Here is a 17,577-nt window from a genome sequence, read left to right as displayed (position 1 = left end):
TTTCCCTGAGTACAACAGAGTGTTACAAGGGGACATAAATTTAAGGTGAAGGGTGGAAGGTATGGGGGAGATGTCAGGGGTATATTCTTTACCCAGAGAGTGGTGGGGGCATGGAATGCGCTGCCTGTGGGAGTGGCAGTCAGAATCATTGGCGAACTTTAAGTGGCAATTGGATAGGTACATGGATGGGTGCTTAAGCTAGGACAAATGGTCGGCACAACATCGTGGGCCGAAGGGCCTGTTCTGTGCTCTATTGTTCTATGTTCTATAAATGATGGAACAGCAAAGAGTCAAAAAAACTATTTATAGGTGTAGGTACATTGCCAGAATAACTCTGGTCTCAAGCAGGGTTTCAGATCTTTGGAACAATTTCACTGCATCTCTTTCCAGTCGAGTACCTTTGAAATGTGGTGCACTGGCTTAGAGTTTAGACATCTTTTAAAGAAGAACTCCTCTCAGTGAGTTGGTTTGTGGGATAGCAAACATGAGAAAGGGAAGCGAGAGTGAGAGACAGAGCGAGAGAGAATACAAGAGAACCATCAGACTTCTGAACTGTTGCTCGCTTAATCTGTCCTGCACTATGAGTTTATCACCATAGGATTTTTGGAGTCGTGAAGGGAAAGCCTTACCATAAATAGGTGGAAGCCCCAACTAACTTTATGCAAATCTTCTAAGTAGCACTTTCACCAAGTGGTTCATTTTCCAGATTTTCATAGATATCTGCCTTGAGTTTGAAGTGCAAGTCAAAGGAATTTAGAAGGAAATGAATTAAGAAGTTCAGTATCAAAAGTAGTAACTCAATTTATTTTAATATATTTCATGTAACTGCCCATTTAAGGCAGAGTGTACTTGTATTTTTGAGTATCAAAATCAATTTTCATTGAAATGAAATTATTTTGATGCTAAATGCTAAAAGCTTTTAGCTTGATTATTTGTAGTAAATACCCAGGGTTATTAGATTCTTAAGAAAAACATTGCTGGTTTCTACTGAGATATTACCAATGTAGAGGTATGAAAGAAACGACTTTGTTAATCGTGAAAACATATCAAACAAGCAGAGTCAGCAGTTGAGTGTTGCACGGTACAACGAACTTCAATATCAGAAAACATGTTTTAGTTAGAATAAGTGTTCCATGAATCAGTATAATATCTTTTTGTGTGATGAATACAAAAATAATTTGACATTTAGGAGTACTATGCAAATTGTTATCTATACAAAATGAATTTGCATCTGAATTTAAATCAGTTTGTACCTGCTCTTCTGTGAAAGAGGTTGGAAGTTTCCCTTCAACTGCTGAGTGCAAAGACAGTCTTGGTCCACCAGAGTTTTTAATCCTGTACAAACTCCCTGGCTGTGGACGAATAACTTGCTTTTGCTTCTGGATTAACCTCTTCTCCTGAAGACCTCTTGCACATCTCAGGTTCTGAACTGTCCTAGAGATACCTGTAAACAAAAAAAAATCAAAATACTTATTTGCAGGAGAATCCAAAAAACTCACTGTGATCACTCTACCTATGCAGCATTTATAACCTTACTACAAGACAGCTGACAGGTCTAGCACCATCTCCTTCTTTTACAGTTAAGAAGTTTCAATAATTTGTGACTCACACACTTTGTGAAATAAGCTGGGATGGGACCCAGGGAGATAGTGAGCAAAGAGATCAGTCTGGCATAGGTAGAGTTGGGAAAAGGAACAAGTCAAACAGTCAGGGCAGGCAGAAACAAAGCAGACACGGAGGTACGACTGATAAATTAAACTGCATTAATTTCAATGTAAGATAGATGATCAGGGAAGGTAGATGAACTCAGGGCATCATTAGGAAGATGGACCTGGGATATCATAGCAATTACAGAGATGTGGCTCAGGACTGACAGCTTAATATTCCAAGATACAAATGCTATAGGAAAGCTAGAAAAGGGTCAAGAGAAGAGGGAGAGTGGCGTTTTTGATAAGGGACGTTACGGCTGTATTTGGGGGAACATTCCTGGGAATACGTCCAGGGAAGTTATTTGGGTGGAACCTAGAAATAAGAAAGGGATGATCATCTTATTAGGATTGTACTATAGACCCCCCCCCCCCCAAAAGTCAGCAGAAACTTGAGAAACAAATTTGTAAAGATATCTCAGTTATCTATAAGAATAATAGGGTGGTAATGGTAAGGGATTTTAACATTTCAAACACAGAATGGGACTGCCATAGTGTTAAGCGTTTAGACGGAGAGGGATTTGTTAAGTGTGTACAAGAAAATTTTTTGATTCAGCATATGGATGCACCTACTAGAGAAGGTGCAAGCCTTGACTTAATCTTGGGAAATAGGGTAGGGCAAGTGACTAAGATGTCAGCGGGGGAGCACTTTGGGGCCAGTGACCATAATTCTATTAGTTTTAAAATAGTGTTGGAAAAGGATAGACGGTAAGTTTAAATTGGAGGAAAGCCAATTTTGATGGCATTAGGCAAGAACTTTCAAAAGTTGATTGGGGGGTGGATGTTCGCCAGTAAAGGGATGGCTGGAAAATGGGAAGCCTTCAAAAATGAAATAGCGAAAGTCCAGAAACAGTATGTTGCTGTTAGGGTGAAAGTGAAGGCTGGTAGGTACAGGGAATGCTGGATGACTTAGAGAAATTGAGCTTTTGGTTAAAAAGGACTTATACACTTAATGGTAAGGTCTTCTGGAGTGTTGCTGAACAAAGAGGTCTTGGAGTGCAGGTTCATAGCTCCTTTAAAGCGGAGTCACAGGTAGATAGAGTAGTGAAGAAGGCGTTTGGTATGTTTTCCTTTACTGGTCAAAGCATTAAGTACAGGAGTTGGGATGCCATGTTGCAGCTATACAGGACATTGGTTAGGCCACTATTGGAATACTGCGTGCAATTCTGGTCTCCTTCCTATCGGAAAGATGCTGTGAAACTTGAAAGGGTTCAGAAAGGATTTACAGGGATGTTGCCAGGAAGGCTGAATAGGCTGGGGCTGTTTTCCCTGGAGCGCCCGAGGCTGAGGGGTGACCTTATAGCAGTTTATAAAATCATGAGGAGCATGGATAGGATAAATAGACAAAGCCTCTTCCCTGGGATGGGGGAGTCCAGAACTAGAGAGTGAGAGGGGAAAGATATAAAAGAGACCTAAGGGGTTAAGGGAGAATTCAAAAGGGATTTTACAAAGACATTAAGGACAAAAGAGTAACTAGGGAGAGGATATGACCCCTCAAAGATCAGCAAGGCAGCTATATATGAAACTGCAGGAGATGGGGGAGTACTAAACAAGTATTTTGCATCAGCGTTTACTGTGGAGAAAGATATGGAAGATACAGAATGTGGGGAAAAAGATGGTGCCAAATTGAAAAGTGTCCATATTAAAGAAGTAGTGGTGCTGCATGTCTTAAAACTCAAACAGTGGATAAATCTCCAGGACCTGCTCAGGTGTACCCTAGAACTCTGAGGGAAGCTAAGAGAATGCTGGGCCCCTTTATAGGATATTTGGATGAGCAATAGTCACAGGTGAGGTGACGCAAGACTGGAGGTTGGCTAACATGCACCACTATTTAAGAAAAATGGTAAGGAAAAGCCAGGGAACTATAGACCAGTGGGCCTGACGTCGGTAGAGGGCAAGTTGCTGGAGAGAATCCTGAGGAACTGGATTTACATATATTTGGATAGGCAAGGACTGATTTAAGGATAGTCAACATGGCTGTGTGCGTGGGAAATAATGTTTCACTAACTTGATTGAGTTTTTCAAAGCAACAACAATGGGGATTAAAGAGGGCAGAGCAATGGACATGATCTATATGGACTTAGATCACAAGGAATACAGGGAGAACTAACCATTTGGATACAGAACTGGCTCGAAGGTAGAAGACAGAGGGTGGTGGTGAAGGGTTGCTTTTTAAACTGGAGGGCCTGTGACCATAGAGTCATAGAGAGGTACAGCATAGAGAGGTCCATGCCGACCAGACCAGTGGTGAGCCAAAAGAATCGGTGCTGGGTCCACTGCTTTTTGTAACTTACATAAATGATTTGGATGTGAACATAGAAAGTATAGTTAATAAGTGCGAGAAATGGGTTGGACACAGCTGACAGCCCTGTCAACCAGAGTGGCAGGGAAAGGGAATCCTCAGTTGAGAAAGTGTACATTTGAAGCCCACTGAAAAAGGTCAACAGAATAGAGTGATGGAGATGGAGAAAATTGGAGAGCAGGATGGAGTCTTTCCAGGAAGGGGGTGAGAATATATTATCAAGGTAATGTTAGGAGTTGATAAGCTTACAATAGATATTGGGAGACAGTAGTGTATTTCAACGCAGTAACATTTATACTAAAATGTTCTATACTACCAAGCAATTATGTATTCTAATATTAGCTGGATTAAAGTCACTGTAAAATGTCTAAAAACACAATTTTATTTTCCGTCAATATACAACAATCCCAACTCTGGACTCAAACTAGACAAGTGAAAGGAGGAGAGCAATAAAATTCACCTTGCTATATAAAGTTGATTAAACTCTGCCACATTAATTATTTCTGTTTAGGATTCTTTATGTTTAATGGGGAATAATTAGTGTATTGTAGGACCTCAAAACTCCTCTTCCTACAATTTTCAGAGTTTCAAATTCCAAGTTTATATTGTGTAATCAACATTTCCTACTTACCCTTCTTCAGAAGTGCTGAGCTGTCATCAAGTCCATTCATCTTTAGCTTTTTAACATCGTTATAAACAACAGAAATATATTACTCTTTTAAATTAAATAATTAATACAAGACAGACAAATAATACCTTCAGCAGCAGGTTGAAGTTCTTCTGAAGTATCAGACACTGACTGGAGTTCGTCTTGAATATTTCTAGGTAGTACTGAATTATGTTTTAATATGCTGTCCTCTTGCACCAGTGTATTGAGATTCATAGCCTTTGCTGAAATCCCTATTTCAGCTGGAATTGAAGAATTGATGAATTTCACATTATCTTGGCTTTCCATTTGACTTGAATTTGAAACAGTTTTGAATGGTGGGACAAAAATCTTTGCTGGCTTTGATGTAGTCTGTCCACTGCTGTTCTGCTCAATGCAATGGAATGGAGGTTTGAATACTGCCCGTTGTCCTTTCAGTGAACTGACTTCATGTTGAAGGCACAAATTATGCTGAATTGAGTTTTCTTGGATAGGGAACGTGACATTGGGAGAAATCGACTGCTGATGAATTCTGTTTGAAGCACTGTTACAATATATATTTTAAAATGTTAGAACAAATATGCAAGGTTTCCTTTGAAAGGAAATCCAATTTTTGCTAGGATCACTCTCTCCGTTAAACATTTTTTCCAGATCTGGCTTTTTAAGCGATATTCACTAGGATTGTACCTTTCAACACCTAAACAAGACCCCAAGTTTAAATTGCAAGTTTAACTAGGATTTTACATATGAATATCGACTGTACATTTTGCTTCTGTTCCTTACTGAATCCTTTGGTCAAATATGATTATAAAATCAACTAAGTAGTAACAAGAAGGGGTAGCAAAAAAGGGGTAGCAAGCAAGTAGTAGCAAAAAAGAAAACTACACTGACCTTTCCAAATTTTGGAGTGATAAAGTTAGCATGTCAATATAGCCACTGACACACAAGCACCTGCACAAACTACTGAAATTTATAAATTTCATGATTAGATAACTTCAAACTCTGTGGCACTGTCCTTTGCAGGAACAATGATAGGAATGGAGGTAGTGACAAATTCTCAAAAGGGCATTAATAAAACATCAAATTCAGAATTATTTTCACAGTTCAGATATTTCCAAATGTGGATAATGAATTCTAAATCCACCAGATTTTAAAAAGTCTGTTAAAGATTCAAGATCCATTAACAGGACAAATGTTTGCCTTCAGCAGCCATTACATAAATGCCAACTTGAAAAACTGAAGGCAAAGAGTCCAAAAAAACAGAATACAGGTTGACAATAATGATGTTTGACTTCAACCATGCTGTTGTGTGCAAGTACGAAAGCTGGCACTTTACAACTACAGAGAGAAGGCAAATCAAAGATTGGGCTGGGCACAGTGGATTGCCAATGGCCTTTGGAAAGGATGCCTGAGAATTGCCTGCCATGCCATTTTGCCAATGTAGAAAGGTGAGGACATTACTGGAAGGATAGTTAAACTATTTAAGTGGTCAATTAAGGGACTCATTGTTTCTGCGAGCACTTTGCTCACGTAAGATGAGCATGCTGCCAGGTGGGGAGATGGCCAGTTCCCAATAAATTTCATAGAAGTGCAGAGATTCTCATTTATAGCCACTCCAAGGGCCATGCAGGGGTCACCAGCAGGGATGGCCACCTTCGTGGCAATACTGTTTACAGCATGGACTAACTACCATTTATTGCCAAGTCTAGCCTGCTTAGGCCCAGTCACCGCAACCAGCTTTCTTTAGGGATGCTCAGTCTCCACCCACGGAAATCTCTAAATCACTTGGAAAAATTCATTGAAAGGAGACCAATGAGGAAAAGTCTCTTCTGTAATTAAAATTGAAGGAAACGGTCAGGAGAGCTGTTCTATAATCATTAGCTAGCTTTCTCCCATACTTGCAACTTAGTCTTATGCCTGTTCTTATGCACTAGTGTAATACTGGTCTTATCTAGGAAACTAATACTTTCCTAATGTGCTGTTGCTTGAATTTTAATGGAGATATGATCATTATTGAAGATATTGATGAAGTATTTGACTTCTGAGATTCCAAATACCTCATGCTAATATAAATCTAAAAAAGTACTGTTACTGTGTGATGGTGTCACTAAAATTACTGAGTTAGTGAGATTGAAAACGTAGTTCTTAAGTAAAATTATTGGCCTCTACTGAATTGTTGCCCTCAGATTGGGCTAGCAACCCTTCAAGGTGGACTGCTCTCCTTATCGAGAGAGTGGCACGAGCCATTTAATTGGTTATCACCAGCCAAATGCTGCTCATAGTCTGGTACCCACCAAAGCAAGGTCACCTTGCACCTTTGGCCTTGATGGCGGGATTTCAACTCGTTTGTCAAAATAAGAAAGTCAATCGCCTATCAACACTTCTGCATATCTCCCACTGAATAGTGATTAGCAAGCTTCATGTGGTCAGGAAGGAGAGATCGCATCCATGGTGAAATACAGCCCAAGTGAAAAATATAGTTCAGGAATTTTGAAGCAGCACAGAAATTCTGTGCAGAGGGAAAGAGGTGTTTTTTTGCTTGATTTGTTTTGGCTCATAGTTTGAGTTTTCTTAAACAGGATGAATTAAAACCATGATCAATGCCCCTAAACAAGAGTGACATTTCAGGGTAAACACTAAGTTCATTGGTTGGTAAAAGCCACTAATTTGGATATTACAGATTACTTTCATATTGAAGGTAACTATGGGAAATATTTACAGATTACTAACTAAAAGACTAGGATGAAGTTTTAAAAATCAAATTATGAATGAAGTAACAAAAGTAGAGAAGCTGGGCTAGGCGAGTGTTCTAAGCGCTGAGAGTGTGGTGCTGGGAAAACACAGTAGGTCAAGCAGCATCAGAGGAAAAGGAGAGTCGACATTTTGGGCAAACGCCCTTCATCAGGAATGAGGCTGTGGGCTGACTTGGGGGTGGGATGGGGGGAGGGTGGGGGCCAAGGTTGCTGAGAATGCAATAGGGAGATGGAGGTGGGGGTAATGGTGATAGGTCAGAGGGGAGGATGGAGCAGACATTGGGAAGGAAGATGGTCAGGTAGGACCAGTTACGAGGGCAGTGCAGAGTTGGAAGGTTTGATCAGGGATAAAATGGGGAGAGGGGAAATGAGGAAACCGGTGAAATCTACATTGATGCCATGAGGTTGGCGAGTCCCGAGGCAGTAGGTGAGGTGTCCTTCCTCCAGCTGTCGGGTGGTTAGGGAGTGATGATGGAGGAGGCCCAGGACTTGTACGTCCTTGGCAGAGTGAGCTGGGGGAGTTGGAAGTGTTCTGCCATGGGGCAGTGGGGTTGGGTTGGTGCAGGTGTCCCGAAGATGTTCTCTGAAGCACACTGCGAATAGGCGTCCTGTCTCCCCAACATAGAGGAGACCGCATCGGGAGCAACGGATACAGTAAATGTCATGTGTGGAAGTGCAGGTGAAACTGATGGATGTGGAAGGCTCCTTTTGTGCCTTGGGCGGAGGTGAGGGGAGAGGTGTGGGCACAGGCTTTGCAATTCCTGCGGTGGCGAGAGAAGGTGCCGGGAGGGAAGGATGGATTAGTGGTGTGCTTGTGGACCGGACGGGGAGTGGGAAGGAAAATATATCTCTGGTGGTGGGGTCCGTTTGTAGGTGGGGGAAATGGCGGGAGATGATACGATGTATACGGAGGTTGGTGGGGTGGAATGTGAGGACCAGGGGGGTTCTGTCCTTGCTGCGGTTAGAGGGGTAGGGTTGGAGGCGAGGTATGGGATGTGGTCGAGATGCACTGGAGGGCATCATCAATGATGTAGGACAGGAAATTGCAGTTTTTAAAGAAGGCAGCCATCTGGTGTGTTCTGTAGTGGAACTAGTACTCCTGGGAGCAGATGCGGCCGAGGTGGAGGAATTAGGAATAAGGGATAGCATTTTTACAAGAGGCAGGGTGGAGGAGGTGTAGTCCAGGTAGCTATGGGAGTCAGTGGGTTTGTAGAAAATGTCAGAGTTGAGTCATTCATCTTTGATGGAGATGGAGAGGTCCAGAAAAGGGTGGGAGGTGTCTGAGATGGTCCAGGTGAATTTAAGGTCAGGGTGGAATCTGTTGGTGAAGTTGATGAACTGTTTAACCTCCTTGTGGGAGCACGAGGTGGCACTAATACAGTCATCAATGTAGCGGAGGAAAAGGTGGGGAATGGTGCTGGTGTAACTATGGAATGTGGACTATTCCATGTAACTGACAAAGGCACAGGCATAGATAGGGCTCATGGAGGTACCCATTGCTACCCCTTTCATCTGGAGAAGAGGGAGCATTCAAAGGTGAAATTATTAAGGGTGAGGACCAATTCAGCCAAACAAACGAGTGTATTAATGGAAGGGTACGAGTGGGGATGTTCAGAGAGGAAGAAACAGAGAGCGTAGAGGCCCTGGTCATGGCGGATGGAGATGTAAAGGGACTGGATGTCCATGGTGAAGATGAGGTGTTAGGGCCCAGGGAAACAAATGTCTTGGAGGAGGGGGAGGGCATGGGTGGTGTCCCCAACATATGTGGGGAGTTCCTGGATTGGGGTGGGGGGCAGTTTTGCCCGACATACCGAAGATCTATCACCCTTACCCCCACCGGCATCTACCTATCACACACTCAGCTACCTTTCCCCAGCCCTACCCCGCTCCCATTTATTTCACTACCCGCTCAGCTCACGGCCTCATTGCTGATGAAGTGCTTTTGCCAAATTAGCAAACAGAACCAAAAAGGTATTAATCTCTGTATTACCACCTGAGGCACAAGCAAATTGGCACAAGGTCAACAAGATTAAAGAGGTAACTATGTGCCTCAAAGACTGGCAGGGAGAAATGGATCTGAATTCATGGTACATTGGCAGCATTGGTACTCGGGAAGGAGGGAGCTTTCCAATGGACAGGATCCACTTGAAGAATGATCCTGGGAATCAAGAGATTATCATGTGGTTGAGGACGCTGGGTCTGTTTAGAAGAATGAGGGGAAAATCTCATTGAACTACCAGAATACTGAGAGGCATTGATAAAGTGGGTGTGGAGAGACCCTAGGACCTGAGGGCATATAGTCAGAGAGAAAGGGTGACCATTTAGAATGGAGATGAGGAAATGAGGAGGAATTTCTTCAACCTGAGAGTGGTGAATCTGTAGATCTCACATTGATAGGTTCTAGACTGGTACGCGGATCAAGGGTTACTGGGACAAGGCAGAAGAATTGAATTGAGAAACATACCAGCCATGATCAAAATGGCAGAGCAGACCTGATGGGCCAAACAAGGGAAGATGATGGCCAAGAGGTATTATCTATATACAATTATTCCAGAAGCCCAGGTAATGTCCAGGGGACTTGTGTTTGAATCCGACCATTGCAGCTGGTGAAATATGGATTCAATACAAATTTGGAATTAAGATTCTAATGATGACCATGAATCCATTGTTCCAAGAAAACTGCCATCCTTATCTGGTCTGGCCTATGTGACTCCAGACCCACAATTTGGTTGACTCTTAACTGCCCTCTAGGCAATTAGGAATAGATAGTAAATGTTGACTTAGCCTGTGATGTCCTCATCCCACAAATGAATTACAAAAAAATGGCCTAATTATACTCCTAGGTCTTACGGTCTAAAGAGTGGAACCAACACACAGAATGCTCAAGAAACTTAGCAAGGCTTGTGCTGGTTTATCTATGTAGCTTCCAATTTCCATCCTGCTCTCACCTTAATCTAGTCCATCTTTAACTCCTCCCTTCCTTAACATCTCTGCTTCCATTTCTGGGGATAGCTAGTTACCAATATCCATTACAAACCCACAAATTCCCAGTTACCTTGACTATACATCCTCACACCCTGCTTCCTGTAAAGACTCCATTTCATTCTCTCAGTTCTTCCATCTCCTTCACATCCATTCTGGTGATGCCAATTTCAATAAGAGGGCCTCAGAAACGTCCACCTTCTTCCTCAATCTTGGATTTCCCCAGCACCATGATAGACAATCCCTCAGCCAAGATGTGACCCACCTCCCATACTTTGACCCTCACTCCCCTCTCTTCCTCCCACAACAATTGGTTCCCCTTGTCCTCATCTACAATCCCACTAACATCAATATCTAGAGGATCATCAGCCACATTTTCTCCTCTCTTCCCTTGTCAGCCTTCCACAAGGAATATTTCCTCTTGAATATCATGGTCTTCTCTTCCTTCACTCCCAACTTGCCCCCACCTTCCCCCCCTGCTATTGGAGGTGGTGTAAAACCTGACAATTTACTTGCTTCCTTCTCAATATCTAAAGTCCCAGACACATCTTCCGGACACATCTTCCGGGTGAAACAGCAACATTGGGGAAACAAAGCACAAACTGGATAACTGCTTTGCAGAACACCTTTGCTCTGCTCTGTCCGCAAAAAACAAAAGACTCAGAGCTTTGAAGTTGTTTGCCACTTCAATACGTCATCTCACTCTGTCTCAGCCTTGCTGCTCCAGCGAAACTCAGCACAAGCTGGAAGAACAACACCTCATTTTCTCCTTGGGATCACTAACCTTCTGGACTTGATATTGAGTTCAACAGTTTCGGACTTGAGCATTTTTTTTTATGCTTTCAGTCACCCTGACACACCAGGGCTTGTCATTACACGGGCTGCTACCACATATTACTCAATATCAGCCACTAATTGTTTCCATTAGCAGCTATTCATTCCCTAATTGACCTTTAACCACTCCTTTAACTGTTTCTCTCTCAGCTCCCCCCTACCACCCTTCTGTATAAAAAAAACATCCTTTTCCATCAATTCTGAAGGGTCACCTGACCTTTTAGATTTAGATTACATTACAGTGTGGAAACAGGCCCTTCGGCCCAACAAGTCCGCACATACCCGCCGAAGCGCAATCCACCCATACCCCTACATTTACCCCTTACCTAACACTACGAGCAATTTAGCATGGCCAATTCACCTGACCTGCACATCTTTTGGACTGTGGGAGGAAACCGGAGTACCCGGAGGAAACCCACGCAGACACGGGGAGAACGTGCAAACTCCACACAGTCAGTCGCCTGAGTTGAACCCGGGTCTCCGGCTCTGTGAGGCAGCAGTGCTAACCACTGTACCACCGTGCCGCCCAAGTAACATTAATTTCTTTCCACAGATGCTGGAGACCTGCTGAGATTTTTCAGCATATTTGTTTTTTCAGATTTCCAGCATCCACAATTCTTTTAGTTTGTTTTCCCTCTATCTTTCATACTTCAATTTACACTTGTTTTGCGCTTTTTCACTTTCTCCGTCATTAACACTCCTTTGTCTTTTGCACTGAATATCTGCCTGTGTCAATATATTGAAACCTATATTTCAATACCTTTCAAATCCACATTGGGGTGGCACAGTGGTTAGCACTGCTGCCTCACAGTATCAGGGACCCAGATTTGATTCCAGCCTCAGGCGACTGTCTGTGCGAGTTTGCACGTTCTCTCCGTGTCTACATGGATTTCCTCCGGTTTCCTCCCACAATCCAAAGTTGCGCAGGTTAGGTGAATTAGTCAGGGGTAAATATTGGGTAAGGGCAATGGGCCTGGGTGGGTTACTCTTTGGAGGGTCGGTGTGGACTTGCTGGGCCGAAGGGCCTGTTTCCACACTGTAGGGATTCCATGATTCTATGAAGATCTCTAGTTTGTTTCAGATTGCCAGCATCTACATTATTTCACCTTTTGCTGGGACACAGATACCCTAGCAGAAGAAATGGTACAAGCAAAATTCATAATAGCTTTTAAAAGCTAAGTGAATAAATAGTTGGGGGGAGAAAGAAGTTGAGAGCATGAGGAAAAAGCAAAGAATTCTTAAAAATTAAGAGGTGGACTTGAAAATTACACTTTTAATGCAACTACTGAATATAATTTAAGTTTTACTTTTGCTATAAAGCAGTAAAGTTACACAAATTACAACTCAGTGGTTAGCATTGCTGCCACACAGCACCAGGGTCCCAGGTTCAATTCCAGCCTCGGGCGACTGTGTGTGGAGTTTGCACTTTCTCCCAGTGTCTGTGGGGGTTTGCTCCAGGTGCTCCAGTTTCCTCCCTCAGTCCAAAGATGTGCACGTCAGGTGAATTGGCCATGCTAAATTGCCCATAGTGTTAGGTGTATTAGTCAGAGGGAAATGGGTCTGGGTGGGTTACTCTTCGGAGGGTCAGTGTGGACTGGTTGGGCCAAAGGGCCTGTTTCCACACTGTAGGAATCTAATCTAATCTAATCTAAACTGTTTCTCTTTTTAAAACAGAAGTTAAAATTCATTTCTGAAAAAATTAATAAAATTACCTTTTGTCTATAGATAGACCACAAGCAACAGATTTCACTGGGACAATATACATGAATTTCCTTCGGTCACAAAGTACTCCTGGAGGAAAAAAAAACATTTTCTCACAATTTATTTAAAAAACTCAAAGCTCATTCAAACTCTTCATTTTGAATGTCCTGTATCAGAGACGGGAACAAATGCTGGCCAGCCAGTGACACCCACATCCCACAAAAGAATAAATAAAAAAGTCTCCTCTTATATTTTTCCCCATTTCAAAGAGAAGAGTTCTACTAACATTTGGTAATGAAATCAGTGTTTAGTAGAATGTTAAAAATATTAATTTGAATGAACTTGATGTAGAATTGAACAATTAGTTTACCCATTGAAAAAAATTGGAAATAATTTATTGTTAAGGCAAGATTTTTTGCTTAACATGAACTGTTAAATGCTTCTTTCAAAATCTGCATTTCAACAATATTAGTGGTGCCCCTTTGTAATGGCACGTTTCGAGAAGATATTTATAGAAAATTGCAATGCACCTTTATGTATAATTTCTTATTAAGAAATCTACAGTTATTGTGAATAATAGATGAAGTCTGAGGCAGGCTTCTCTTCCTTTTCCAATTGCATCTACAGAGCCTACAGCTGCAAAGGCCCAAGGTCTACAAATGGTATTAGTTCCACATGCCAACCTCGAATCAGGTTATTTCCATCCCTTAAAGTGTTACAATACAATACAGCACAGGAAAGGCCCTTCGGCCCACCAAGCCTTGCACCAATTCCTATTCCTTACCTAGGCTCACTATGTATTCCCTAGACACTGTTCCTATCACATGTCTATCACAATACACCTTAAACAGTGCTAACATGCCTACTTTCGCCGACTCCAGTGGCACAGCAGTCCAGGCACCCACCATCCTCTGAATTTTTTTTCCCATACTTCACCCCTAAACTTCTCCCTCACCCTCACCTTGAGCCTGTGGCCTCTTCTAGTTGACCTTTTGTACCCTTTGACAAAGCCTCTGATTATTCACCCTAAGTATGCCTTTCATAATTTTGTAGACCTCTATCAGGTTGCCCCTCAGCCTCTGTCTTTCCAACATAAACAATCTGAATTTATCCACTCTCTCCTCGTACCTCAAACTGTCCAGACCAGGCAACGTCCTGATAAACCTTCTTGGCACCCTCATCTTCTGGTAGCGTGGTAACCAGAACCACACACAATATTCCAAATATGGCCGAAGTATAGTTTTATGCAGCAGTAATAATAATTTGCCAACTTTTCTAAGCTATGCCCCAACTGATCAAAGCAAATGTGCTGTCTGCCTTCTTGACCATCTAATCCACCTGTGTTGCCACTTTAAGGGATCTGTGGGCTTCTACACCCAGATCCATCTCAATGTTAATGTTCCTAAGGCATACCTCACGGTAATTATAACACATTGTTTTACGTCCACCGGGATGACAGATGCTGCTCCAAAATGGGATAATATTGCTGACCATTAACAAGCAATCACAGGATAGTAAAAGAGACGCAAGGTGCCTCACACACAGCTGACAAGTCAAAAGAAGATTACAGACCTTAAACTGCTCAGTCTTTCAATTTTTCAGTGGAATGACTACAAATAATGCTATATTAATTTTATAAATCTAAAAATGCAAAAAAGCTTTAAAGAGTTCCAAATCACTATTAATTGTATCCATGTATCTTCTTTACTTAGCTTTCAAAACTGAAAATATCGCTAACAATTTTCAACAAATCACAATTTGGTATGTTAAGGTTTTTGATCACCTGCTTAGATTTCAGCTTTTACATTCCATAAATCAGTAACTGACCTTTTTAAAAAATTGCTGGCAGCATAGTATGGTTTTGACAAGGTGGAGACAATTTTCTACATAATCTGAGCATTTACAAAATTTCAAAGGCTGACCATTCTTTTTTCCTTCAGAGTTGCCTTTGAATGAGAATTAACAGAATTCTTATTGAAACACAGCTCTATTTCATGCAGTGTAACACTTCCAAAAAGAAAAAGACCGGGTTCCTTTGTTCACATGACAACGGAAACCGTTATTTTAATTTCACTCTCCTTAGGACATAGTGAACACTTTGAGAGACAGTTACAGCCATACTCGGGGAGATCAATATACTTCAATATGACAGCAGTATGATTTTGTATCGTATTTATTTAAAATCTCTACCAAGATACCTAAATGGATCAAAAACCGATAGAAACAAAATACCTAAAGTGTAATGCAACATTCAAAATCAAGACTCAAGACAATAACAACAATCTTGTACCAAACAATTCTGTGGTAATTACTGACATTATACACAATTTGTTGTTATGAGAAGACAAAAATGGCAACAACATACTGTCAAGTGTTACTCAGATGTAGCTGATAGAGAATCCAGATTTGGTCACTACATTTTGTTTCCATGCAAGTAAAGATCATACACACACACACACACAGGAATTATAATTACTTGTTTTATGCACAGCTGTCTTGCTGCTCCTGAAGGGTAAAATAATCACTAGAGCCATTTGTGTGGCAAATCAACTGCTACTCAATGGTGCTCTCGATGGTATCTCAAATGGAATTTGTCCAGTATAAAGCCAATCATCAACATGATCACACCTGCAGGTGTACACTTCTGCTACTCTGTCAAGCTGCAAAACATCTCAATCTCCCTATCTACATTAACCAATATTGTCTGAAGAAGGTCTACTTTGTGATAATTATACAAGTAGCACCATAAAAGACAAATAATATTTACTTAGGGTACTAACCGCCTCAGACTACTTTTGCATTAATTCAGGCAGGTCTCTATTGAAGGTTTCTTTACAGAAACATCCTATCGTGTTATTTCTGAAAACATTGGTCAGGCAAGATATCCCCTTCTGAAACCACACTGATTATCTTTAACTTGGTTACTTTTCTAACACTAATCCTCAAGTTTGTTTCTAATAATCAAAAAGAATTGTCCTAATTACTGTAACAAGATGAACAAGTCTAATTATAATAGGTATATTTTGTCACCTTTCTAAAAAATTAAAAGCTTACCATTTCAGTGGTACCAGCCCTACATTCACTAACGACATAACTGTTAACTCCTCTCACTAGCATATAAATGTTTACAATTGACTTAAGGAGGCTAGAACACAGGATGACAGCTGTAATTTTCCATTACCAGTCAGGATGTAATGTTAAGAAACCCAGACACAGAAAAACAAAAGCAATGAACTAACAACAGCTTTACATAACTCCTCGCATTCAAATTTAAATTCCTAGCTAGAAATAATATAAACCAAAAGATGAAGGAAAGTTCAAATGGTAACAAAAAATGCCTTTTGAGTTTTAGAACCCAATTACACAGAATTATCTGCCTACCTTCAGGATTACATAGTAAAGGTTTGAATTCAACTTTGCGATCACTGTGTATAGTTCTGTTAAATTCAGATAGCAGCTGCCTTTTTGGGAGAGGTTCCCCTGAAATAAAAATCATTCACAGTTTCATTAATAACAATTTAACATTATTTAAATAAACATTTTAAGAAGTATCAATGCTCATTTTTCCATTCTTATATAACTGATTACTGTGAAATACATTTCTTGTTACTCTATTTTGCTAACATTATCAGCGTGCATGTAAATGGCATGAACAGAAGTCTCAATACTTCACAGCAAATAAAAAAGGACAACTAAGGAGTCTTAGATATAAATGAAAATATGTGCTAAAAGGATAAAGGACAGCAAAGATTGGTTTCGAGAGAGCACTGCAGAATGGAACATGCTAAATGTTAATCCTCAAAAGTGTGGGGAATGGAGAGAACATAGGTGAGAAAAATTCAAAAAGAGGGTTCATGAGGGTACTAAAGGTTGGAAGAAGTGAGAAAGTTCAGGTGGCCAAAGCTGTTAAAAAAAAGATTTTAAGAGGAAAATGAGGATTTAAAATTCAGTGCTTTAGGGACAGGAAGTCAATGTAACCCAGTGAGTGCAGCACTGATGGATTTGTGGACAGAGGATGATGTATTCAATATGGAGGCGAGAACGGTGAAAGGTGAGGACAGCAAACCCTCTTGTAGATCTGGATCAGGTTGGTGTGGAAGGTTACATTGTCAGAATAGAAAACACATATGAAGAAATGGGAAGAACAGTACTGAGTCTCTACAGGATGCTGGGTGCATGTTTATTTGTTGCAAACTGCTATTTTGACGACATATTAATTTCAGCAAATGTCTATTGCTGAAGAAAAGGCTGTGTTGAAGCTTTAAACCTTGCAGTCATTCAAGAACAAATTTTTAGAGGAAAGTAGGCATTTAAACTGCATTAGGACGTGTATTGATTGATTGGAGAGTGAACTTTGATTGGTAGAGGCACTACCATGGAAACTACACCACCTGATAATTAAAAGCTATCTGCCAGGCTTCTTGGCTCTGATTGATCAGTGCATTGTCTTGAGAAACAAATTAGCAAGAGGCCATCAATTGTTCTGTTGAATTTAAACTGGTGCAATCTATCTGTATGTTCTTCAGCTGCAGAGAACGGAACCCTGAGTCTTAATGTATTTACTTTCCAGGAGACATACCCCTGTACAAACAGTACAGTGGTAGTAAGGATACAGGTCAGCATTGATACGACAAAACTAAGTTGAGCACCTAG

At 41.1% G+C, this 17,577-nt stretch overlaps 1 protein-coding gene across 1 annotated transcript in view; it reads right to left on the bottom strand.

Annotated features, from left to right (window-relative positions):
• brca2 (BRCA2 DNA repair associated) overlaps nt 1–17,577 on the bottom strand; it is a 144,394-nt gene that overhangs the window by 85,478 nt on the left and 41,339 nt on the right. The window contains exons 12-15 of the mRNA XM_043692705.1: nt 16,306–16,404; nt 12,936–13,014; nt 4,765–5,198; nt 1,254–1,444 (exon numbers count right to left, since the gene is read on the bottom strand). Coding sequence (XP_043548640.1) covers nt 1,254–1,444; nt 4,765–5,198; nt 12,936–13,014; nt 16,306–16,404 — 803 coding nt within the window. The remainder of the gene's footprint in view (nt 1–1,253; nt 1,445–4,764; nt 5,199–12,935; nt 13,015–16,305; nt 16,405–17,577) is intronic.

This window comes from Chiloscyllium plagiosum, chromosome 6 (assembly GCF_004010195.1).
Source record: "Chiloscyllium plagiosum isolate BGI_BamShark_2017 chromosome 6, ASM401019v2, whole genome shotgun sequence".
Lineage (NCBI taxonomy): Eukaryota > Metazoa > Chordata > Chondrichthyes > Orectolobiformes > Hemiscylliidae > Chiloscyllium > Chiloscyllium plagiosum.
Note: the sequence above shows the minus strand (reverse complement) of the source record. Positions and strands in the feature narration are given on the sequence as shown.